General features: G+C 46.2%; 1 protein-coding gene across 1 annotated transcript in view; it reads left to right on the top strand.

Annotated features, from left to right (window-relative positions):
• Nucleotides 1–24,050, top strand: part of ntn1b (netrin 1b) — a 202,036-nt gene extending 177,986 nt beyond the window's left edge. The window contains exons 4-8 of the mRNA XM_052048785.1: nucleotides 7,260–7,448; nucleotides 10,566–10,715; nucleotides 12,913–12,966; nucleotides 16,485–16,559; nucleotides 21,758–24,050. Of these exons, the coding sequence (XP_051904745.1) occupies nucleotides 7,260–7,448; nucleotides 10,566–10,715; nucleotides 12,913–12,966; nucleotides 16,485–16,559; nucleotides 21,758–22,080 (791 nt within the window). The 3' untranslated portion in view covers nucleotides 22,081–24,050. The remainder of the gene's footprint in view (nucleotides 1–7,259; nucleotides 7,449–10,565; nucleotides 10,716–12,912; nucleotides 12,967–16,484; nucleotides 16,560–21,757) is intronic.
• The last annotated feature ends 375 nt before the right edge of the window (nucleotides 24,051–24,425 follow it).

Genomic DNA, 24,425 nt, shown 5'->3' on the forward strand with positions numbered 1-24,425 from the left:
GACCCTCAACCCAATGTTAGCATTCTAAATATTCTTCTGGATGAACGGACAAAAAAATTAAAATAAATAAAATTGCAATTCCAAAACGCTCTTCTGTCCATACTACAGTTGCAAGAGTCGAGCACAAAGTAGATTAGGAAGGACTTGATTGTGTCAATTACCGCTTGGCTCTCATCCCGGCAGCTACACTGTTACTCCAATAGTTCTGGGGGCGGGGGGAGGGGGGGGGGGGGGGCAGCATGCTGAGAAAAATGTAACAATGTGGAGCCTTCTGAAGATGGATGTGGAGCGGCTTTGCCCATAAACCAAAGCAAAGAGTTTTTCAAATCAACAGCGTCACAGATTACAAGTCACGCTGTGAGTCTTGAAAGTCAAAACAACAAGAGCACCTTTTAAAAACATGCGCATTCTTTCTTTTACTCAACAAGCTTGTTGCATGACATCGGCTCGCCGAATTAAGAAACACCAGTTTGGACATGAAGCGAGGAGCCTCTTGAGGCCCCAAGACGCCATCGCCCACAAAACCGGTCTCTCCTTTTCAAAAAGACTTTCTCCAATTGTTTTCACAGTCATTTGAAGACGCGAGTTGTCTCGCTTGCCCCGTCTTTGTCGGCGGGACTGACCATTGGGACCACTGACACGCTTCTTGCGCTGCCCGCCTCCTGTTTGGGTCAACAGGTTTGGCCCCACCAAGCCCGCTCACCATCTGTCTCTCATTTGAGCTCCTCACCATTGGCTCATGTCACGATTGGAGCAAAAACATGAGGTCATAGATCTTTTGAGATGATTCTTCATTCGCACCCCTTTCTTCTTCTTCTTCTTCTTCTCCTTTTCTCCCTCGGGCACCGTGTACCAGCACCACGGGCACGGGCAACCACGACTATTAAATTTAATGTAAGAACATAACATTCACTCAGAGCCTGTTAGTTCGAACACAGAGAAGACGAGAACACAATCATAAAAAACAACTGCATGTGTTGCTATTGTGGTGCTTTGTTTGGTTGGGTCTCCATTAATGACGACAACAGTTGTTTCCCCTTTGGGTTTGAACGTTACAACTTTCAGATGTGCTGCGTAAATAGTTCGACCCAGAACAACAAATTTGTTTTAATGATAAAGTTTACGTGAGAATAGTAGTAATGTAGTGGTAGTGAAGAGGGGGGAAAAAAATGAGAGTATGTGTGTGTGTGGGGGGGGGAATCGATTCCAGGTGAAAGCGAGCATAAAACCTGCACTGGTTGATCGAAAACAGGTGCGAAGCAGGTTGGGGAACATTTCTTGGCCTCCCAATGGGTTTGAAAGTCACACACCCTTGAAAATCCCATCAGCAGCAGAGTGCCAGTTAGATGGACTGCCGAGTCTCAGTCATCTAAAACGTGCCGAAGCTTGACTGCCGCTCGGGGGTCTTGTAGTGGAAAAGTCAAACAATGTGGCCGGCGGCGGTTTTGTGAGTGGAAATGCAGCCAGCGGTGACCTTCGCATCACGGGAGGAACAGTCGTCGTCAAGCACCTTTGCTTTCTTTCCTGCTTTCAGCATGTGCATGTGTTCGGGGGTTGGCATCCAATGGTGAACAATATTTGCCTTGCTCGCCACGGCTACCGAGCAGATGGCTCACCGAGAAAGCAACATCCCGGCTTCGGTCTCACAGAAACAGACAACGCAAAGTGTCTATCTGAGACGGTTTCCTCTTTCAGGAAAACCTTAACTGCTGACGTCAACCCCGCCGAGGACCCCGTAGAACGTTTTGGTTGCGTTTGCTTTTATTTACACAGACATCGAGGCCCAATTTCTCATGATAGAGAGTAGGAGATAACGCCGGGTGTCTGGTTCCCTCTTTCGGCTCGCCACTGGGAAAAAGAATGACCTCAGACACAGCACAGAGACGATACATGGAGTGTCTGGGATGCGTTTCATGAAGTTTTTATGTCGTGGAGTGTCATGATTACATCTGGGGGTCCGCCACCCGTCAATTCTGAGAACGGGAGAAGACGTGACCGCGATGCCAGGCGAACTTTGAATACTTAACATGAGTAGGATGGCAATCGGTAGCAATTTGCGTCACGCTCACCAGGGTTGAAGCCTTCCTGAATGCAAATGATGAGCGGAACGCTTCCCGGTTGGTTCATGCGAGATGCTGATGCGCAACACGACGGGACCGTTTGGGATTTTCGTTTACGCGGGAATAGCTCTTCAAATTTCCACAATGAAAATCCCGTCTTCATTGTTAGATGATACTTATAAGTAAACACATCTGTTTTTCTCATTCCGATGACATCATCAGAGGAGACGGTATTTACTTACTGTTTCAAATTTTGGAATTCTCCCCTAACGAAGCCGTATGTGGAAAATAAGCGTCGTGGCTCAATGGTCGGGGTCAGCGGTTTCATGAGCAGCAGGGGGGGGGCTTCGTGCCGTAAACTACCTCATTGGGGTGGCCTTTTATTTTGTCGCTAATAACGTTGACGGGTCACCGCGAAGGTTGCCAGAAGCTGCTGTGATTCAGGAAGAACCAAGCCTTTTCCTCTTCAGCTTGTACCAACGTCCTGGAGGCCACCTAGCAACCGGCACAAACTTTGGGACCAAAGTGAACGGAGTACCTCTGTGATGTCGACTCAGTGTTTCCATCAAAACAATCGGCCACCATTAAGTCCGACTTTTTTCCTTCCTATCTGGAGAAAATGTGGCCGCCGCGTTCCGTCTGTCATCCTCTTTTAAGTCACATTTCAACTCCCACTCTGTTTTGAGGTGGTTGAGCGCACGGCACATACAATGTGTGAGCTCAGACAAAGTCTGCATATTCGAGTCCCGACTCACTTCCTGGTATGCGTCTAATCTTCCCCTCAATTTATCTTTCCATCCTCAATGCTCGCTGTCACTCACCGTTGGCCCCCGATTGAATATAAAACGGAAAAAAAAGGCAAAAGTCACCGTATAGGGTTAACGCACACACAGGAGACATTTTTGACACGGAGATCCGGCGGGTTTGAAGTTGATCCGAGGAGCAGGGAGCAGAAAAAGCATCACAAGCGTGCCACCACAATGTGGATTTTCATCTCGGCGTGATTTACAGCCCAGTGGCTTCCTACCTCCTTCTCCCCCTTTTCCTCGACACGGGGGAGTACGGCACGTGCCGGAGTGTTAAAATAACCTCCCCGCTCAGTGGGAAACGTGGACTAGAAAAGTCTCACCGACGCTTGGTGCAGCTTCAGTCCTGGGAGAAGAGCTCTCCTCGACCACAAGCAGCTTAACACTGCGCTCGGGGTTCGAGCTGCAGCTGTTGTGAGAGGAGCTTTATCAATAAATGTTTAAAAGGCTCTTCAGGTTAGCGGCGCTAGCCGAATGAAACGGTTACACCAGAAACCCAAATTTAAGGACAGAAACGGTAACAATTGTAATGGTGTCATTACAATTAGTAATGTGTCATTACAAAAAAAAACCCTGCAGAAAACTGCAGGTATCGATTAATCTATAGAATGGTTCCAATTGAAGCCGGCTGTTTGTTTCACCTTCTGGCAGGTCGTGACTATGCCCCACTAAGCTTAAACGGCTTTGCCTAATGGCGCACGGTGACATTTAATGTCACCAAATGATATCCACCGGCCGTTGACGTCGAGGCAGCGCATTCCACGTTCGCCGGGCAACAGGACCATTTACAAGCGCGCAAAAGGCATGGGGGCCTGCTTGATGGCTCTGCTAATTGATCCCCAGCAGGGATCGCAGAGCTTTTGCCAGTAAGGACGTGACATCACCGGTCAACGGAAAGCTTTGAGTTTGCCAGCATTCAGCGATGCGGCTTGAGTTGGTGGCCTCAAGTTGACCATCTCAAAGGATGTTTTTTGAAGCACACTTTGGAAACGCCACGGGGGAATTTCTTTGCAGTTGAGAAGTGGATCAGATGTTCAAAATGCGTTTTGTGTTTAATCCCACTTTTCCAATACCTCATGGACATTCCTGTACTTCCAGTTTGGGTGAAGGTTCATGTTCTCTTTTTGGTACATGATCTTAAACCCTTTGGATTGGCACATTTTATTATTTTTTGGCCTTTTATTTTGTTTCCGAGATACCAAGGTGACGGCGTTCACTCTTGACGAGGCAGCACTCTGAAGTCATTACGTAAACCTGCAATGTTTCTGGCCAAGATTGAAATCTAACATAGTTTTTCGTTTACTTCATTGTTTACATTTTTGCCCTCGGTCAAAATCGTCAAAATCGGTCCGATCTCTTGTAAAATGATTCATCATCTGGAGAGTGGGTTGTCCTCCCGCTCACCTACTGCGCAACATCCCAGCGGCTGCAGTCCTGTGTGATCGCAATTTTTATTTTTTTAGAAATCTGCCGTCTGGTGCTCAAAATGTCGCGACAGAAAGACCTGATGTGACATCATTGACCGTATACCTGACTACTGTTATATAAGCATTCTATCATCTCTATGTGACGCTCAGAAATGTTCAATGTCAAATCAGTGTTCAATGTCTCGGAATTGTACAGTGTTGTCAGGACTATATATCGTCAGAAGGCTCATAAGTCTTCTTGGGCTGGGAGCTCCGTCTGATTTAACCATCTGATCAAACTTCACTGGATTGTGCACGGTGAATAAATGGTTCCAGTAAAACAGAATTGCATTCTTACAAACACACTGCACACGTCAAAGATCATCATGTCAAGCCCCCCCGACCCTCTCCGCTCCCAATAATCATTCTCACATCTCTGGATGAAGTAAAAGAGGGAGTGTGGGGGGTGCCTCCACCAAAATGCGATATTTGTAATTCCTATCCAACATGCTGCACACCCACCCCAAGTGGCTCCTTCACTAAGCCTGATAGATGACCCTTGAACAGAAATAGAATGGAATAGCATCGCTCCAAGTGGGCCCTTTCCACCAAATAAAAGCAGAACTGTCGTCTAAATTCATCGTCGGAGGCGTAACATGAAAGCCGCACTCTTGTGCTAGCCGTCGAATGTGAAGCCCCGTTTGTTGTGGGGCTCTCCAATCCAGACTCGCCTGCGGCAGGTGAAGCTGCGTGATGCAGAGAGACTACATCATAAAACACACAAGAAACAGCTTTAGACCTCCCACGTGCTAAACAGCCAAATTCTGCTAGCTTACGGTTCACATGAAATGCTCAATGAAAGACCAACATTGAGGATCATTGCTGTTGCGGTAAATAAAAGCCTTCATAAAACTTTAACACACACGGAGTAGCATCGCATTTAGCAAAAGGGGATTAAAGGTGCATTTCAATAAAAATGTTCAACCAAACCATGCATAGTGCACGGGTGCAAACACAAGGCCCGGGGGCCAGATCTGGCCCATCACAACATTTTCTGTGGCCCGCAAAAGCAAATCAAAGACGTCAACTTTCATGATGCTTGCTAAAATCTCGACCAAAAATTCAAATTCTCATTTGTAATAAATAAGAGTGATACTGTAAGCATTTTCTTATTGCCAAAAACCCTTCATTACAGTAATTTAAAGGTGCTTCATAGGAAAATGCACTGTCATGCGTGTTTTTGAGCAAAAATGTAAACTGGGGCTACATTTTGACGGATGGAAAAATTCCGCAAAAACTCAAAGAAAACGAGGACATACAAAAAAAACGCGGTTCAACTGCATCTAATTTTAGATGGCACGTGCTCCGAGGTGGCATTGGTCTTATCGGCGTTCACGCTATTGTCACTGTTGGACAACTATTGTGGTGACTGCGTGAGTGAGACAGCACAGTGCTCTTTATAAGGGCCTGGGGACAGCTGTCAAGATAGCATTTATTAATCCCCTCACACCACTTGCATACATTTATTTAAAAAAATAATTATGGGTGACAGCCTTCCCATTTTAAAAAAAACTCAAACAAAAAAAAAACAAACAGAAATTAGAGCGACAACTAACAAGTCAGCCTTGTTTCCCCATACAAAATAATTAATTACTGTATACATCAATGCTTTTGAACTACTAACTCTCTCCTTTGATATGCAATCTCCGAGTATTCATTTTGATGAAACTGTAATACTTGCTTTCTTCAGTAGTGAAGGGCGCATTTCAATTGTTCTCCATGAAAAATATAGCCCCTCCCCACGCCCCTTCCCCGCTTCCACTTCCCTCTCACACACTTCCCTTAAGTGGAGATAACATCTGGGATAAGAAAGCGGTAAAAAGCAAAGAGGGAATGGGAGGAGGGAGCATGTATTTGCGTGTGTGTGTGTGTGTGTGTGTGTGTGCGCGTGTGAATTCTTAAAAATGTGTGTTCGATCAGCCTCAGGGAGGGAACCATTGGAGATAAGCTTGTGACAGCTGCCAAACACCTCTGTGTAAGACTGTGGTGCTGTGTGTGCATTAGTAATAGAACCCCCCCACCCCTTTTAAGGGGGGGCTTGTGCATGCATGAATCCCAGCCACCTGCCGGCTTGAGTCCCTTTTGGCAGGTGTGACTCGGTGTGTATGTGATTCAGAGCCCTGATGATTGTGGAGCATATGTGGCGGCGTTATCGAGAGCCAGCATCTCCAGGCAATAACATGAAGACGCTGATGGTGGAGATTCGTGGAAACATGAGCTTCACCTTATGTGAACAGCAAACACCGGATTTTGTCCGATAACAAAGTGAAAATCATGAAGAAAAAAAACATTGCGAAAACTTCACTGATGTATGTTGACAGTTGATGTTTAACTCATTTAGTACCAGCCAATTCTGGACCAAGTCTGAAAAGACGTTTAAAAACGTCTTTGGGAGTGAATGAGTTAGAGACCTGTCAAATACGAACCATTAAGTTAAAGATATGAGAAATCAAAAGAATTTGGTCCAGGCCTTGAATAACTGTACTCTTAAAAAAAACTTTTAATCGCAATCTATATATCTTTCATCGTGCTTTCATACTGATTATTTCAATACGTGAACCGTTGAAAAGAAAGGCAACGCGCGAATCAAAAAAATCGTCCTGATCACAAATCAACAAGTAGAAGAGTCTCAGATCTCTGTGAGAGGCGGATGTACCTTTTCCTGCCAGGGTTCAAAGGTTAAATTCACAAGCAGGTGGCAGACTCAAAGTGAGCCCGAAGCAGGACGTTCAGTCCACAGGCCGCATTATTCCCAAGGCCGGCCATCTGTTTCAATGACATCCTTCTGCCTCGCTCAGACAAAATCGCGTTGACCTCCAGTGTGACAAACTCGTATTTTCCAAAAAAACAAAGGGAGCTCTTTTTTTTACTTCTGTTGTATTCATGAACGTTCATTGCTCGTCTTTCTCTCGTCTCCCGCCCATCAGCCTGCCACTGCAACCTGCACGCTCGCCGCTGCCGCTTCAACATGGAGCTGTACAAGCTGTCGGGCCGCCGGAGCGGAGGCGTCTGCCTGAACTGTCGTCACAACACGGCGGGCCGCCATTGCCACTACTGCAAGGAAGGTTTCTACAGGGACATGAGCAAGTCCATCTCACACCGGAGAGCTTGCAAAGGTAAAAACTTGGTTGGAAAGTTTTGCATTTGTATCTCCAGAGGGTAGAAGAAAGGGGTGGGTGGGGGACGACCAAATGGCTCTTTTGAGTGTAAAAAGTTGCCGACCCCTCCATTCCATTTATTGACATTCTTTCCCACTTAAAATTGGTCCTTTGTTCTCTTAATGTGAAAAGTTTTGGTCATTTTTTTTCCAAAATTTGACCAAGGGTTACCACACAGATTCAAACTTATGCCTTTAAACAAGAATTTGGAAGTAACGTTTTTGTGGGAAATGCAGACTAAAAACATACAGAGTGTGTTTTCAGTGGTTGCTTGGCTCAAGACTTTCACAGTACATGCAAGGGAACACCTTGAATCATGTGTTGAAAAGTCAACATTGTCATAAAGGGGGCTTACGGAGTTGTCATGGAACATGAGTCACTCCAAAATTCCTGTAAAATTCCAGTCAAATAATCCCTTTGTTCACAGTTAGCGGGCAATACTACGCTGTCACGCTTGGCGTATTAAAGGAATTCTTTGGAAAGTTTGGAATAAAGCAGCCACCTGTCTCTGCACCGGTGAACTGACCCGCACCGCCGCAAAGCTATTTGGGGGTCCCCTGCGAATGACTGACAAGACAAACATAACAAACAGAAGGTGTGAGCGGATTCTGGAACAGGCTCACTAATCTCTTCGTGCGCGTGCATAAACCGACACAACACACCGACGCAGGTGCGGGCGCATACCTCCGGTCGAGGGCCAAGCGGCAGAGGATTATTGGCATGAGAGACAAAAAAAAAGGGGGGGCATCTTGCGCTGACCCAACCACTTCAGTCAACAGGACACTTCCTGTGACACGTGACTCTTGCAAAAGTCAGTTCTGTTGTTCTGTCGTTCTGCATCATCTCATCTTGATATATTTTGACTGAAATTAAAGGAAAAACCCAAGGCCCCGTGACCAGCGGGAGGGGGGTGGGGGGTCTCTTAAGTCCAAGCTTTCTTCTGAACACAGCAATGGGGTCGGTTTACTGCGTGCGGTAATGCGGCGTTCGAGCAAAGGTTTGATAGATCACCCACATTTGGAAATGGTCCTTCGCAGCATTGTTGGAGCCCGCCAGTCTAAACATTCGCACACATTGGAAGCGGCGTTAGATTCCGAGTGTTGAACCTGGCGTCGGGTTAATGCAGGAGAGGGTTCTCGCTCGGCCTGATGATGGAGTGACATCCATTGATGTGTGCAAAGTCTTTCTAAACAGCCGGATCAGTACCCGGACGAGCTGAGGCCGGCGTGCCCTTCGTCCCGTCGCCGGCCCCCGGGTGCTCGGGGGTCAAAGCCAAACAGCCCGATTGCCGCTTTTTCTCCTCGGGTGACCAAAACGGGCCAACCCGACATCCGTTAAAGAGCTTGTATTTATTGTTCAAATCAGCCCACCCTCCCGCTCTGCTGTTGTTGGACAGGAAATAGAAGCGGCGCGCCAACACGGCCCCGAGGAAGTCTACTTTTTATTCCCCCAATCGGCTACTCCCGCCTCACTTGACGTCTTACTTAAACTCGCTGGCGGCAATGCGCCTGATGGATGGCCGCTCGCCGGCAGAAATCTGGACACCAGAATCTCCAGTGGCGGCGTGGAACGTGTTCACGCGTCATTTCGTCGATGGGCAGCTTCACCCCTCATCGAGCAAAGCGTAAACGGGGCTCTTGGAGAATCACTTGAGTGGAGATTCTTTTTTTTTTCTTTTCCCGCTTGCCTCACATTTCTGGAAGTTGAAGCACAGAGGAGAGGAAATGAATCCATGTCACACTGCCCCGAGTCTATTTTTTGATATCACTTCTCCTGTTGGGGGTTGGGCGGAGCTGAAGCCACTCCCACTTGAATGACGGCAGTAGGCGGACACCACCCTTGACTGGTCGCCGGTCAATCCAAGGCCCCGCCCTGCATACATCGAAGTCATACGAGTGTACAACTAAACCGGAATGCTCACATTTCTGACATCGAAAAATCCCCTCCCCCTTTTATTCAAGGCCAAACAAAATTTACCGGACAGCAGTTTGGAATTGCGCACCCCACCCGCAATCGGGCCTAGTTTGACGCAGACTCTCCCTTTTCAATCAAAGTCAGCAAAGCGTTGGATTATCCCCAACTCCTTTCTTCAAAGAAACGATATAATACGACGTAATTCTCGTGACAATGTGACTTTTTTCTTGTAGTTGACGTACTTCTCATAATGTTGCGGTGGTAAGCTCTTCAAAAGCATCTGATAAGTCAAACTGCCAATGCCTCTCACGGTTCATACCGAGCAACACTTTGAGCGCTAATAAGAAAGCTCGGCCTGTACTTCAAGCGCTGTATCTCGGTCCTGTAATTGTTTGGCCGAGCGCGCGCATACTCACGGGGCAAATATCTCGCATTGAACGCGCAGTCTTCCCAGCTAACCGCTTAAGCGGACTTTGAAGTGTGTCCCGCTCAACCGTGAACGGGAAACATTATTCAGCCAGTGTGCGCGAGCGCGTCGTTGCCAAAAAAGCTGCGCAGTGGAAACTCAATCTGAAGAGCACGCAGCATGTCTGATCACAAACGTCTGCGCCCGGTCTGCTTCCAGACAGACTCCAACCTGCATACGTTTCGATCTTAACGCACAAGATGGAAGATGTGCCAAGCGTGTGAAATGCTCATCGGAATCACGGGTATTTGGATGACTGTCGATGTATGGAACACGTTGGGCCCTCTTCCAGCCAAGTGTGGTCTAACTGCGCGCATGGGAGGAGTCTTCTTTCCTTTTGGTATTTCTCATAGAAGTGCACCGGTAGAAACGGGCGTCTGCACCGTTGTGTGAGTAAACGCAGCCGACTTGATTCCCCTCCTATTGAAGCAGCTCCTCTTATTCCTTTTAAATTCGGCGCAGTAGAGAATAACAGTTAGATGGCACTCGCTGGAGTCCCCTCGGGGGCTCGGCGTGCGCAAAGTATGTTTAGAAAAACTACATGCAAGAAGATCAGCGCTTAGTGATGTGTAGAGGGTGTGTGTGTGACAACCAACACACACGCAGTTTGGTCGCAGTCTATGAAATCACGACTTGACTTGGCTTCACATCTCTCATGTTGTTTCCCGTCATGTCATCCGATTGGCTCCCTCCAGCCTGTGACTGCCATCCAGTCGGAGCAGCGGGGAAGACGTGTAACCAGACGACAGGCCAGTGCCCTTGCAAGGACGGAGTTGCGGGAATCACCTGCAACCGATGTGCCAAGGGATACCAGCAGAGTCGCTCTCCCATCGCCCCCTGCATCAGTAAGCGTTTCTCCCAACTGACACAAAGATGAATTTTCAATTCTACCTCAAACTTCAATTGGACCAGCTTTCTTAGTATTCGTGGCCTCGTGACCAATCAATGGAGCTGCTTCAATGATTGACGTTTTCTAATTCACGCTGCACCGTGCTGTGTGGCGGACGTGCTAACCAGTTTTCCTCCACACTCTAGCGAAGCAGCAGTTCAGATATGTAGAAACTGAAACCGCAACAGAACTGAGGAAAGAAAAACAAAAAAAAACGTTCTCAAACAACGTACTGAAAGATTGACTTCAGTACAGTAACAAAGTATTTGTACAGTACAGTCAGACGTACAAAAAAGCCACATTACAGTCAACGAATTAGTGGAGAATGATGTCATGTAATTATTTCTAAAACACCAGTCAGACACAAACATTTAACATGTCAGAGTAAAAGAGAACCGCTGATCACTTTGAATTAGCTTTGCCATACCTTATTTCGATCTTTTTTTGTTTTTTTTTAAATGATTTTGTGAGCTCACTCGTGCATGAAACAGGAATGAGGTAAATTATGAAGTGGTCATTTTACAAAATGAAAATTGTGTATTTATATACATCCATCCATCCATTAATTTTCTGATCTGTTTATCCTCACGAGGGTCGCGGGGGGTGCTGGAGCCTACCCCAGCCGTCTTCGGGCAGTAGGCGGGGGGGGGGGGGCACACCCTGAACCGGTTGCCAGCCCATCGCAGGGCACACAGAGACAAACAACCATTCACGCTCACATTCGCACCTAGCGACAATTTCGAGTGTTCAATCAGCCCGTCATACATGTTTTTGGAATGTGGAGTACCCGGAGAAAACCCACACAGGCCCAGGGAGAACAGTGGAGAAACGCCACACAGGGAAGTACGTGCTGAGCAAATTTGGGTTTGGATTTGAGCTCAGATCTTTTATGTGGAGTTTGCATGAAAAACATTGAAAACTAAACATGATAAAAAGAGAATTAAAACATCCAAACATTTCCTTCAAAATGCCCCACTCATTTAATTGTGAAGTAACATGGAAAACTCCTTTCACGTGCAACCGTTTACCATGGATAGCTGCAGTTTTCGAAAACCTTTCACCACTGCGCATTGTGGCGCAATGGTGATTTTTTTTTTTTTTTAATCGCTCACACTGAGGATTTATCACCCTCAAGAAGACGTCTGGTCTGCAGCAATAAATGTTGTATTGTGAATAAACCACAGCGGTTCATCTAGTCGCAAATATTTTTTCCGCTGAACAAAAGCCGTTTTTATTCTGATAACAGTTTGACAAATCAAAGTTGCTTTCCTTTTTCTTGAATGTTCCGTCCGATCTCAGGAGACGACTTGAAATGCTTGTGCAGGCTTGTTAGGACTCCCGTCACGTCTTGTTATTTTTATATCCGGTTCCATTATTCTGGATGGATATTTGGCTGTTTAAACCCCGGCCCGCATAAACAGGACCTTACTCACCTAATGTGGCCTTTTGTGCCTTCTGTATCATTAGCCTTCCGTTTTACGGTAAATCCCCAAAATGCGTCCAAAGAAATGATGGCTGATACCGTATAGCTATTGGCTGCATCTGCTGGCTGCCGACGGCAGGCCTTCTGTAACAGACACCAGCGTCACACTGAGATAGAGATCGCTGGTAGCTTATTTGATCAAAAAAAAGCATCTGACTGGTATTAATAGAGAAGTCGTGTCTGTAGCCACCGAAAATGGTGCCTAGGGCGCTTTACAGTCTTATCGTGAAGAAGGAAAACAGAACATACTTGGTTCTCCTGCAGCACTTTCAGCTCCGCTTTGGCTCTCAGCACCTCCAGCAAACCACAACGGCAACACTTGCACAAAACTCATCTTACACCAGATGCCGAGGCACGGCGTGTGTCCAAATCAGCTGTCGTTAAGAAGAAGACATCGCGCTCGGGCTCAAAGGTGTATGATTCAGGATAGAGGGCTCCGTCCTTTTAGCCACAATTACCCACAATGCACTTTCGTGTATGGCTTGTTTATAACAGCCCTCCAATATGGCCGCCGGTAGTGCATTGTGGGTAATTGCTAAAAGGACGGAGCCCTCTATATGTGACGTGTGGTCCAAGGCAGGAGAAAGAAAGTGTGCGCTCATGGAGCAAACGCGTGTGGATGATTCTCTTTCAATGACAATAAATGACCGGCTTCCTGTCTGTGCTGCAGAGATTCCAGTTGCATCACCGACGGCGACTTACAGCAGCTACGATGAGACATCAGGTCAGTAATGTGGCAAACAATCTGCTTGTGCATTTACATGCAAAAATCTGGATTGGGGTTGGAGGTGGGAGGGGGTGGGGGGCGTGTTAAGAGGGGGGAAAATAAGATGCTGTTATGACTATTTGGTTTTTGCCAGGTAGTGGCGTGCTTTCTACCTCCGTAATGCGATAAGACCAAAAAGCATTACTTTTTAAAAAATATATATTTTATAAGTGTTTCACTAAAGTTGCTCTGACACTTTTTACACCAAGTACCGCCTCAAAGTATCACCATACAGACCACAAACAAATTATAGTAACATAGTAGGCTCAAGTTTCGTCAAAAACCAGGCAATAATTTGAATCATAAAAAAATTTATTATTTTAAGCCACTGTCATATTGACCGTGGTTAAGTAATGATTCAATGAAAATGCTTTGCTTGTAAAAGTTTGATAAAAATGGTCCGTGACACGGACATGTTTGAGAATAAACAGTTCTAAAGGATAACATGAAAACATACGGCAAAGTTAAATACAACTGAACAGTACTTAATAATGTACTTTATTGGCTTAAAACAAGATCATGTAAGCCCTTGTGACACTACACACAGTTTGTGGGTGTGTGGTTTTTTTTTTGTTTTAATGCACTTAATTTAGTCATTCACGATGTGGGAAACCGCATTCGTGTTTTTCTATTTCATCCTCCATCTGCAACAACGTGGTCTCGCTTCCGACTATCAAGGTCCACCACTGATGCAAACTCCAGGCTCGAGAGAGACTTTATTATTATTTTTATTTTTTTCACAGCTCCCTGCGGCGTCATTGCCTGTATTCCAGGCCTGCGCTGCGACCCCCCCCCACCCCCACCCCCCGCGTTTTCAGCCTTAATCTGATTACATGCTTCATTTGCACCAGTTTGTATTTCAATCAAGGCTGACCGCGCTGCCAGCAAAGCCCAGCCTGATTTACTCGGACAAGAGTCGCCATGCGGTGACATGGGGCCATGTGCCACGGCAGTATTTACCCATCGCTTTAGTGTCTTTTTTTTTTTTTTTTTTTGTGGTCAGTATGTTCCTTTCATGGCTCATTAGGTTCAGACCCTCCCCGGACCCGTTGTCTTAGTTGTTTACAGTGTTGCCTGAATTAGTTTGACTGTGATATAAGATGGCCCGGAAGGTTTAGAGACTCTCTGGGGGCTCTACCCACGACCACAGCCCAGGACGATTGATATATTTTATTAAATAATTGACATAAAACAAATCGTAAATAACTTACCGGTAAATACCTAATATTTATTAAATATATCTAACAAAATAAGAATCAGAATTTCCTCTCCAGGTCGTAGGTGATGACCTGGGTTGTTGCGATCAATGGTTCTGACGGCGGGGTGAGTCATTTGTGACTCCCGGCGACAGTGAAAGCAGCAGAGACAGTGTAAAAGCTTGGATTCTTTGTCGACGCCACCCTCCAAATTAGAAGCCTTGTGGTCCCTCCGCGATGAGCGTGGCGCTGCCGCAGCGCCGCACAATGAGGGCGTTTGTCTTCCCAGCAGGAGATTGGACCTTAATGAGCGCCGCGGGTGTAATGGCTCGGAGTGTGCAGCCATTTCTCTGAGGGGGCGCAACGTCAGTGTTGCCTATCAAAGGGGGGTGGGGGGAATGAAGGCCCCCCCCCAGAGGCCTGCGGCAGATAGAGGCCCCAACCGCCTTCTCTCCTCTATTCGCATGGAAATTAGGCGGGCTTGATATGGACTAGTCAAATTCATTTACTTGGGGATTTCCGTTTTTTTTTTTTTTTTTTTCTGATCCCACCACCACCTGAGAAAGCAGCCAGGCATTTCACCCCAAAATGCTTCCTCAACATACATGAATTCCATCCTCATCCCACAAACCAAATGACTTTTTCTTTTATAAGAGGGCGGAGAGGGGCGCTTTTTTTCTTCCCCCATCATTACCCGGGCAACCTCATTCACACAGAGTAGAATGGAGAAGAAAGGGGACGACTGGACAGAGAGCTGGAAGAAATAATGAAGTTTGTCCATATTCAGGCGAGCTGAAAGGCCCCCCCCCCATCCCTCTCTCAACTGCTCCCTCCTTCCTGCTACCCCCCCCCCAAAAGGGAGCACGGGTCTCACTACTCGGAGAGAGTAAGAGTTACAGCAACACGAGTAGACGATCTGCTTCCAATTTGTGTCAGTCAGTGGAAAGTGGAGAGAACAAATGATTTCAATTTGAAGTTTTTAGCCCCTCACCACCAGCTCCCTCATTATGAGCCCGACCTGGCACGGTGACAAAAGCAGCAGTCATCTTTAAAGCCTGCCACTAAATGCCAAGTGCACATAAACTGGCGAATCTTCAGACATGAATTTAGACTTCGGGCCCCATTTTCGTTCCCGACGCAAGTCGAGCGCAAAACGTCGTCTAAGTGCGGATGCGAGGGCTTTTCTTTCTTTTGGGATTTTGCTCGACTTTGCACGGGTAGAATTGGGCGTTTGTGGCATGTTGCTCCGTTGATGGATGAAACGAGCCTTTTCCCGCCCCCAAAAGTCTTTATAATTGCATGTATGAAACCATAACTGGCGTAACTACATGAGTCGCAGCCGACATTTTCAGCCTCTTTCAATGTCGATGCACCTCTCGCGCCGACTGACAAATCCAACACAGCTGGCGGTGAGAGTTGAGATTTGTCGGCATGTGTGTCGGCGGAAATTTTGCCCAAACAAAAACATTCCTCTGCGATCCCCCATTCAAGTTTTGCACAGCAGGCAAGTTGTTTGATGCTTTGTTGTTGTTGTTGTTTTTTTAAAATGTGTTTATGGCCAACAGTCATCGTTACACAATACTACAATTAAATAAATATGTACTGTAAACAGTTAACTTGTCAAAGTAAAAAAAGAAAATCGATATCATTAGCGAAAATTACAAATCGGCTGTGATTGGCTGGTCACCAGATGACCCACGCGAACATAAGCGGTCATGAAAACGAAAGAAAGAGTGAATCTCAAATCGGTGATATTTTCTGTGAATAACAGTGGATAGGGTCCAAACAAACACATCTATCTTCAAAGAAGTCGATTTCCCAATGCCAAACCGCAAATATGCAGATGCGCTTTAATGGGAGCCGAGGGCACGCGAGTGAAAGTGTCGATGGCAATCAGAAGAGGATTTCTTCATATTTCACAGTGGGAGCCAATGGAGGTCCGCGCACCGCAACGGCAAGCCCAGGACGGCGTATTCCGTAACGATAAACATCCAGCGGCGTTGTGAAACAATCACACTTGAGAACGGGAGCTCTCAAGTGAACCCACTTTTTTTTTCCATGCTCATTAAATTTTGTGGCGCGCTTTTAAGAAGGCAAGAGCATTTTTTTTAAACAGCCTTCAAAAAAACACACCATCTGAAAAAAATCAATCAATCAAAACTGTCGTTTTCCCCTCCACTTTTTCATGAGCTGTCAACGACACAGCAGATGAGAATCCCTGTTCTCCGTGTGATTTTTGTACATTGTATGAATCAAAATGTGCCTTTCCCTTCATTCCAGATTGTGAATCCCACTGCAAAGCTTCCAAAGGGAAAATGAAGATCACCATGAAGAAGTACTGCAAGAAAGACTACGGTGAGTGAGCCCACTCTGCAAAAATGTGCCGCTGCGGACGCTAAATGTCTCAATTAATCAGAGGCGCGCAGCATCCGCGCCCTGGTGCAACTCCGCCGCTGATGACTTAAACAGTCGCAGGCGCTGCTGCGCGTTTCTCTTTTACCCACATCTTCATTTGCTGTGATGGAATCATCTGGTGGGTGTTCTGCTGTTCATCACTTTATGAGGACAAAAGTCTGTTTACACACTGACATCATGCTGACCTCTTGCAGTGTGGGGACCCAAAATCCGGTCCCCGTAAGGGGCGTCTGTCTGTATGTGTGTGTGTGTATGATCTGAGCCATTAATTTTTTTAAATGATTGATCGTCCTTACAAGCTTTGCCGTCGCATTCTTCTCAAATACGTGCGTCTTGTGCTTCTATATTCCAAATCCCATAACATTTACTCGCGCAGGTGCTATGCACTTGTGCGAAGATGTAAGAAGGTACTCGCTGTAAGTCGTGATCCCGCTCAGGCCCACGTCTGCCATGCAGAAACAAGAACGCATCCCCAAAGGTGCAAGACGGGCCAATAGCAAGAAAACGCGAGTCGGGAAAACAGCAGCCGCAGCGCAGCGAAATAATTCAGACGGACTGAAGTGGAGAAATCCCCGATGTTTTTTCAAATTCCGACAGATGCTTTTGGTTTTGAGGGTCCGAAGAAAATAGGATTCAAATGTATGGGAGCAGGTGTAATATTACCAATGATTTTTTTTTTTTTGGAATGACTTACATTACCGAAGTAATGCATGTGCTAAGAATAACTCAGACTTAAATGGAACTTTAGCTTTTGTTTGGCATGACTTCCCGCACATTAAAAAAAGTAAAATCAATGAACAATCCTTATTGAAATGCGGACGCAGCTTCCCCGCATAACGCATAACAAATCAGAATTTGGACTTGACACAAACAAATGGAGACATCTGAAAAAAAATCTGGGACCGTATCAAGAATGCATCCAAAATGATATGTCGGCCTCCGCCGATTTTTACCAGATGTTGCGAATCGAATAAGCTTTGACAATCAACATCCTTAACCAGAAGTTCTTTGTGGAGAGTGCGGTCGTCGCGCACAATTGTTTTGTTCCTTTCGCTAAGTATTTCATTTGATAGGATGACAAAATCATTGCTGAAAAGAATTATTGTCTGGAATTTAGGGAGATGGAAACCGGATTTCTTGGTTGTCACAGTCATAAAGCAAAAAAACCCCCCGCCGGTCACGAACTGGGAAAACGTTGCCTCGACTTGCGGGAAGATTTGGGAAGCGTGACTACCTCTCCTGTGAATCGGGGCTCACCCCCGGGGGGGCTGCTCCGGCTCCCTCCGGGTTCAACTCTTTCACGACTAAATCGTGTCCGAAACAGAGCGCAGATCCAATTTATTGGATTGGCAAAACCGGTTTTCATTTTGAAGCGAAATGAAAATAATTAATAGCAGAACTTGTCTTCTGACTGAGTTACTTTTAAGTGATCGGTAGAGTAACGCACTTATTTTTTTAAATCAAATCATCCATTCAATTTGTGAGTCTGCTGTCTACAATATCTTAAGACGGGACATTTTTGTTGGGGGGCAGACTCAAGCGGGTCAGACAATTTATGCTGGTTTTCTCTCAGAATTTGTTCGAGAAGGAGATCAATCCGTCCGAAGCACGCCGTGGTCGCTTTTGCGGACATCTTTGCTGAGCCTGCATTCCTTTTCTTTTGCCGTTAATTCATTTCTCAGGCCTGTCACCTCGCTTTTATTGGTCTCTCCCTGTTCTCCGGGCGGGGGGGTGGGGGGGGGGGGCGCAACCCCTGTGTGTGCGTGACCGCGGCGAACCCCCCAGGGGTCACGGGAAGGGGCCCTCTGTTTAAACACAGTTGTGCACTCTGCCGGCACCGAGCATTCCTTGGGGCGCAAACAGGTGTTAAATTAGGCAGCCGGTGACGGATTGCCACCGCCGAGAGAAAGAAATATGTTTTGTTGATTCAATTTTTGTTTTTCATCCCCGCCGTCGCTACGGAGACGGCGGACACAAAGGGATTATTTTCTGGCCTGACATCCTCCTCGGCACACACACGTTCCCTCCTCCCTCCTCGCGCCACCCGCAGAAGAATGAATCAAAGCTTCGTGTGTTTGCCGCCGCTCCGGGCCGGCGGTCAAAGGCGTGGAAGCCCCCGCCGCGACTCAAACGGGGGGGTCCCCGGCGGGTCTCTCGGCCGATAACCGGACGGGACGGGGGGGCTCCCGCTGTAATGAAGTGAGCTCGAATGTCACGAGCCCCTGCCTGTCGATGGCGCCCGGTGTCAAGCTGCAGCACACTGCCCCCGAAAGCCGTGGAACCCCGTGGGAGGTTCGGCCGCCGGCTCGTCTCCTTTGGCAGCCGTTGTGTGAGCGCAGCGGCGTTTCGCACTTATCGCTTCCTCTCACAACACCTCTTCTTTTCCATCTCCCGCTCCGTCGTCTCACCGCAGCGCCGCTATTTCACCACACGCTCTTTGACCCCGCCGCTGCCGAGCGAGGCTCTTTCGCCGGCGGCTATTTGGTTTAAAAGCAAGTGGCCGGACGTGTGGGGGGGGGGGGATTTTGTGTGCCTTTGGACACAAAGTGAGAATGTACTCGAGAGCGGGCGAGTGAAAGATACTAAGAGGGAAGCGAGGCTCGCTGCCTGGATGCCGCAGAGAAGAGGGCGATGTCTCCGCCGGGTTCTCACGCCGGCTAGTTGGATGGCGCTCTGGGAGCAGAACCCGGACAGCTCGCGAGGTTGGAACATATTCCGATTCTCCTGGAACTTATTCTGTGGCTGGGAAGACAAATAGTGGGCTCTCCTCCCTCCAACAACCCCCCCAACGCACCCTTTATGTGTCCGAATGGAGGAGAGGGCCGCGTTTGAATGGCAGGCCTGTGAGAGCTCACTCCACTCAGCCCAACAAACCTTCTTTCTTCTGATATTGTGCGCGGACACACACACACACACGCACACAAACACGTCCGCGGCGAAATGAACGAATAAAAGGCTTGCTACCAGATTCCCCCAAAAAGTGATTATATTCGACTGCGGATGTAAAGATATGGAAAGAAAACAGCTGTCTTTGTTGAAATGCATAATTTAATTCGAGTGGAAAATGAATGGAAATGCCATTCATCCATTCCGGCCTCTGCCACCAAAAAAAAATACAAAATAAAAAGGTTATAGGAAGGAAAAATCTAATATTGTCCGTAATAAAAACACAGATGAATAACATTGATAACGAATGAGGCGTTTTGTTCATTTTGATTGAACAACTACCTCTATAATATTTGTCATTTTACATCGAAGATAAACGAAAAATGATTGTTATAATATCTGTCTACATGTGGTGCCCCACCATTAGTCTTTGATTATCTGTTGCTTTTAAAACGACTATCACTGCTAACAATTAGCATGTCAAGGGGCGTTTGCATTGTTTGCTAGCATTAAGCTAAGCCGACTTTCCAAAGGCAAAACTATGTCAACGTCAAATGTATTGTAAAAACACAACTTGTATTTTTTGGGGGCCTGAAACGGTAATTTAGGATGGAAAAAGTTTTCCAAAGAGTGGCATTTCGGACGACAATTTCAGTGAGCGTAACCAAGCAAGCAAGTTGTTTTGATTGAAAACTTTCAGTTGGGTTTCAATAAAAGGCGCAACCGTTTTGGAAAACGTATTTCTTTTTGTGAAATGCAGGAAAGCCAAAGCTAAAACATGTCAACGTTTGTTGACTTTCCATGATTTGTGTTCGCCAAACATTGTTCCCTGGGCGTGTGGAACGCTCACGCTCGGGATAATGTCATCCCGTTCGCTCAATGGCGATGGGAACGTCTATCGTTGAATAATAGCAGATGCTGTTGGCTGTACTCTGAAAGCCGTTGTGACATTCCCGCTATGACGCCACGTGTTGACGAACACGGCAATCGCGGCATTACACGAAGTGTGGATCAAGGGCTAAGATAATTCTTCGCACCTGCGGCTGCTTGCCGCGAGTGACATCTTGAGCCGGTGTTGTCGAGATTAGAATCATTTGCACTATTTGAAATAAATGTGAATAACAACGCGCTCAAATCAAACCCAGATTGCAACGCATATCAAGGCCAGCTGAGCTCCGGAGATGCGTTTCTCTGGCGCCAATCAAAGTGATGTGAAAAAACAAAAACCTCCCAAATGTTCCGTAAGGCCCTGCCGCCAAAGGGCCTTTAATTCTTCTCTCATGTGCAGTTTCTCCGCCGTCGCCATTCTTGCCAAAATGCGTTTTGGCACTGCGGACCCGGAGGAAACCCTTCAGAGGCACACAAGCCACGCTGGGATTCAAAGGCCACACCTCAGAGCGGTGCTTCCCTCACCCAAATTTTTTTGTACTGAAAAGAAATATCTTCGACTAGTTCCATTCAAATCTACTCCTATTTTAATTTAATGATGAATTGGTGTGAAAGTTTTTAAAAAAACACACCAAAACTCAGTATTTTGAAAACACTGTCCAGTTTTGATAAGTGCTGTGTGAGGTGGACTCCACCAGGTGGTAGTCATGCCTAAATCGTGCTGCTCCATCGCCGGCTATCTTGAAATGTCTTGAATTCAAGGTAGAAGTACTTTTCTCGAAGCATATCCAGGTTTGATCACTTGTATTTATCGGTTTTTATCAAGACCAAAAGCCTTAAACTTAAAATACATCACGTGTTGCCAGGTACATCCTGATCAATATTTAAATGTCTGTACATTATTTATATGAATGTAAAATCTGTTCAACGCCATGAACAAATCATCAGTTCCATAGATGCCTTGGAGGTATGTAGACACGTTAGCCAAAAAAAGAGCCGGTTGGTGAACCCGCATCAAGTGGGGGAAACAGAGATGTCACAAAATGGCGGCAAACCACTACTTTTCTCTCAGACGTGTCTTTAGGCCATATAAAAGAAGCTCCTCTCCTCACTGAAACATAGTTCCTTGACACCAAGATGCCTCAAAATGGCCCCAAAGCAATACTTTTCTATTAAATGCAGTTTTGGCCCGAGGACGAGTCAGCAAATAGGTGAGTTTATCAAGTCAAGTTGGATTTAAATGACAGAGGATGCGTCTTCCCCAAGCATCTTTCACCGGGTAAATGCACGGGGGCCGCGTGATTTAAAAAGTCCACTTTCCATGTGATATCCCCTTGACGACATCTTGCGCTGTCCTCTCTCAGCTGTGCAGGTCCACGTGCTCAAAGGGGACAAGGCGGGCGAGTGGTGGAAGTTCACCGTCAACATCATATCGGTCTACAAACAAGGCGAGCATCGCATACGCCGCGGAGACCAGCTGCTGTGGGTGCGCGCCAAGGACGTCGCCTGCAAATGTCCCAAGATCAAACCCGGGAGGAAGTACTTGCTCATGGGCTCGGACGATGACGACTCCCCCGGGCAGAGCGGGGTGGTGGCGGACAAGGGGAGCCTGCTCGTCCCTTGGAAGGACCTGTGGGGGCGTCGCCTTCGGAAGTTCCAGCAGCGCGACAAGAGGGGAAAGTGCTAAAGAGAAAAAAAAAAGAAAAGGGAAAGGGAGGGAGAAGTTGGGGCCATTCTCCAGTGGGATGCAATGAAGAAGGGATGACAAACAAAACTGGAAGAATGATTTCTAGAGGGGTGACTGCCTGCTGCTGCTCTGAGTTGGGACAAAAGTTCATGAAAAAAAGTTTTTTTTTTGTGTTTTTTTGCGAAGGAGCTCATTACATGGTCATTCTGTTTCTGTTTGTTTGTTTGCAGGCTTTGCACCGAATGTTCAGGATGAGTTAGATCACAATCCGTCAAAATCCCCCTAGTCATCTGTGACGCCATTTTTTATCCAAACAATACCCTGAATTCGACGTGAATTGATTTTACCGTGAATTTTAAAAAAAAAAAGAGGTGTCCAGCATTTCTTAATCAAAAGTGTGAACGCGTTCGTCGAGGTGGTCAGCTTCTCAAATGTCGACGCTGTCGCAGGCCGGCTCAAAGTAACACGATGTTGTCGCGGTGACCTCTGCGTTAAGCGTGAGCTCATTTTGTGTGCATAAATAGACGATAGATAGATGTCATAACGTCAGTGTAGAATAGACACATCAACCCTGCACTTATTGATTAGTTGACTATTTTAGAACATATGAGATATGTTCATATTTTCTCAAGTGGCATCCAAAAGGGTAAACATTTCCTCTTTTGTGCCATTTCATGCAAAAAAAATATATATATACTGTATATGTATGCATCTGTATAGTTACATTTATGTGATATTAACTATTGGAAAGTGCCACTTGTACAGATAAATAATGCTTCTTTCCCTGATGAATTGTTAATGAATGTCCGCATGGCTTTTCTGGATGAGAACCCAACCATTTAACTTTATTAATACCTAACTTGTTTATTTGTGCTGTCACTCTAAATACACATTACCGTAACAAGATGGTGACATTTTTTATTCTGAGTAAGAAAGGTCGCCCCCCCCCCCGCCCTTCCCCCCTCCCCGGATCAGTAGTGCTATATATATATTCCACTCGACAATTGCTTTAACTCGGTGTTATTTGTTCCCGTGCACCGCCACACTCTTTATGCAGTAAATGAAATATGCGTTACTTTCTATAGATGTACAAAAAAAAACTACAGTGACCTGCTGAAAACCCGAAAGCTTGCTGAATGGCAAATGTGGCGTTTCACTTCAAATAAATAAGCGTCTTTAATAAAAAAAAATATGAGAATAACTGTGGGTGATTGATGGCTATCGGTTCCTTGTGATGAATCTTTGGTGCGATGGTGACACTTTCACGTGGAGTGATGAAGATCAAGTTGATCGACAATTTTTCCACCAGCTTGACAATTTCAATTATGTCATACGATGTCAGACACTAATATCGACAAATTACCCCCACCGGTGCTCCTCGGTTTCCCGATGCATCGTACTTGTATTTGACATTTCAAATATGCTCATCATGTCCACGCCACAATAAAAGCCAAGTGGTTTTGCAGAAAGGTACTCTTAACGCACCTCTGCCACCCCCGACTCCCCTTCGAGATCATATCGGAATTCATCATTTTATACAGTGACACGGTGACTAGCGGTGGCCGTTGAAAAGGTGGTGTTATGTCTTGTAATACTAATGTATTATGTTTATCAAAGGAATATATTTAATGATGTGTGAAACTTTGTGGGGGGGGGGTCGTGTTTTTTTTTTTTTGACTTTGCATTGATTTATAGATGGCTGTAATGAAAAGTATCGACGTGGTTGCCAGTTGAACGGCCTGATAGCAATGAAAATTAATTCATCAGAAATAAAGCTGCGTTAAAAAAAATAGATGAGCTCTGCTGATATCCGATTTTTCTTTTGTATTCCCCTTGCAATAGCAATCCTATGCAACCTATTGCATTTATTCAATATACATCCAATGATTTTGATTGAATAAAACACTTTCTGATTGGGCTCTAACATTTTGCTGGCTAAAATATAATAAATACTCACCATGCTTTAATCCGTTTTCAGACGCGGCTCATTTTTCCATCAGATACTTTGTGGCAGTCGTTCCGTTCCTGGAAGGGTCACGGTGGAGCCGCACCCGATCTCTTTGAGTCAGCGGTGGGGCTACGTATTGAATGGTCGGAACAGGGCACACACAGGTTTGTCAAATAAATACTCACAACTACAGTCAAACCTCGATTTTCAAACGTCTCCGTTCGCGACCAAAAATGTCGAGATTTTTATGCCTCGGATTACGAGCGATAATCGGTTCTCCACCAAACTGAGCGCATTTGAATGCACCACTTGACTCCTCTCGCCTTCCTTACACAAGGAAGTGACGCTTCCTCGTGGAGCGTCACTTCCTTGTCTACATTGTGAGCAGATGTGTTCA

This window comes from Hippocampus zosterae, chromosome 17 (assembly GCF_025434085.1).
Source record: "Hippocampus zosterae strain Florida chromosome 17, ASM2543408v3, whole genome shotgun sequence".
In the NCBI taxonomy this organism is placed as follows: domain Eukaryota; kingdom Metazoa; phylum Chordata; class Actinopteri; order Syngnathiformes; family Syngnathidae; genus Hippocampus; species Hippocampus zosterae.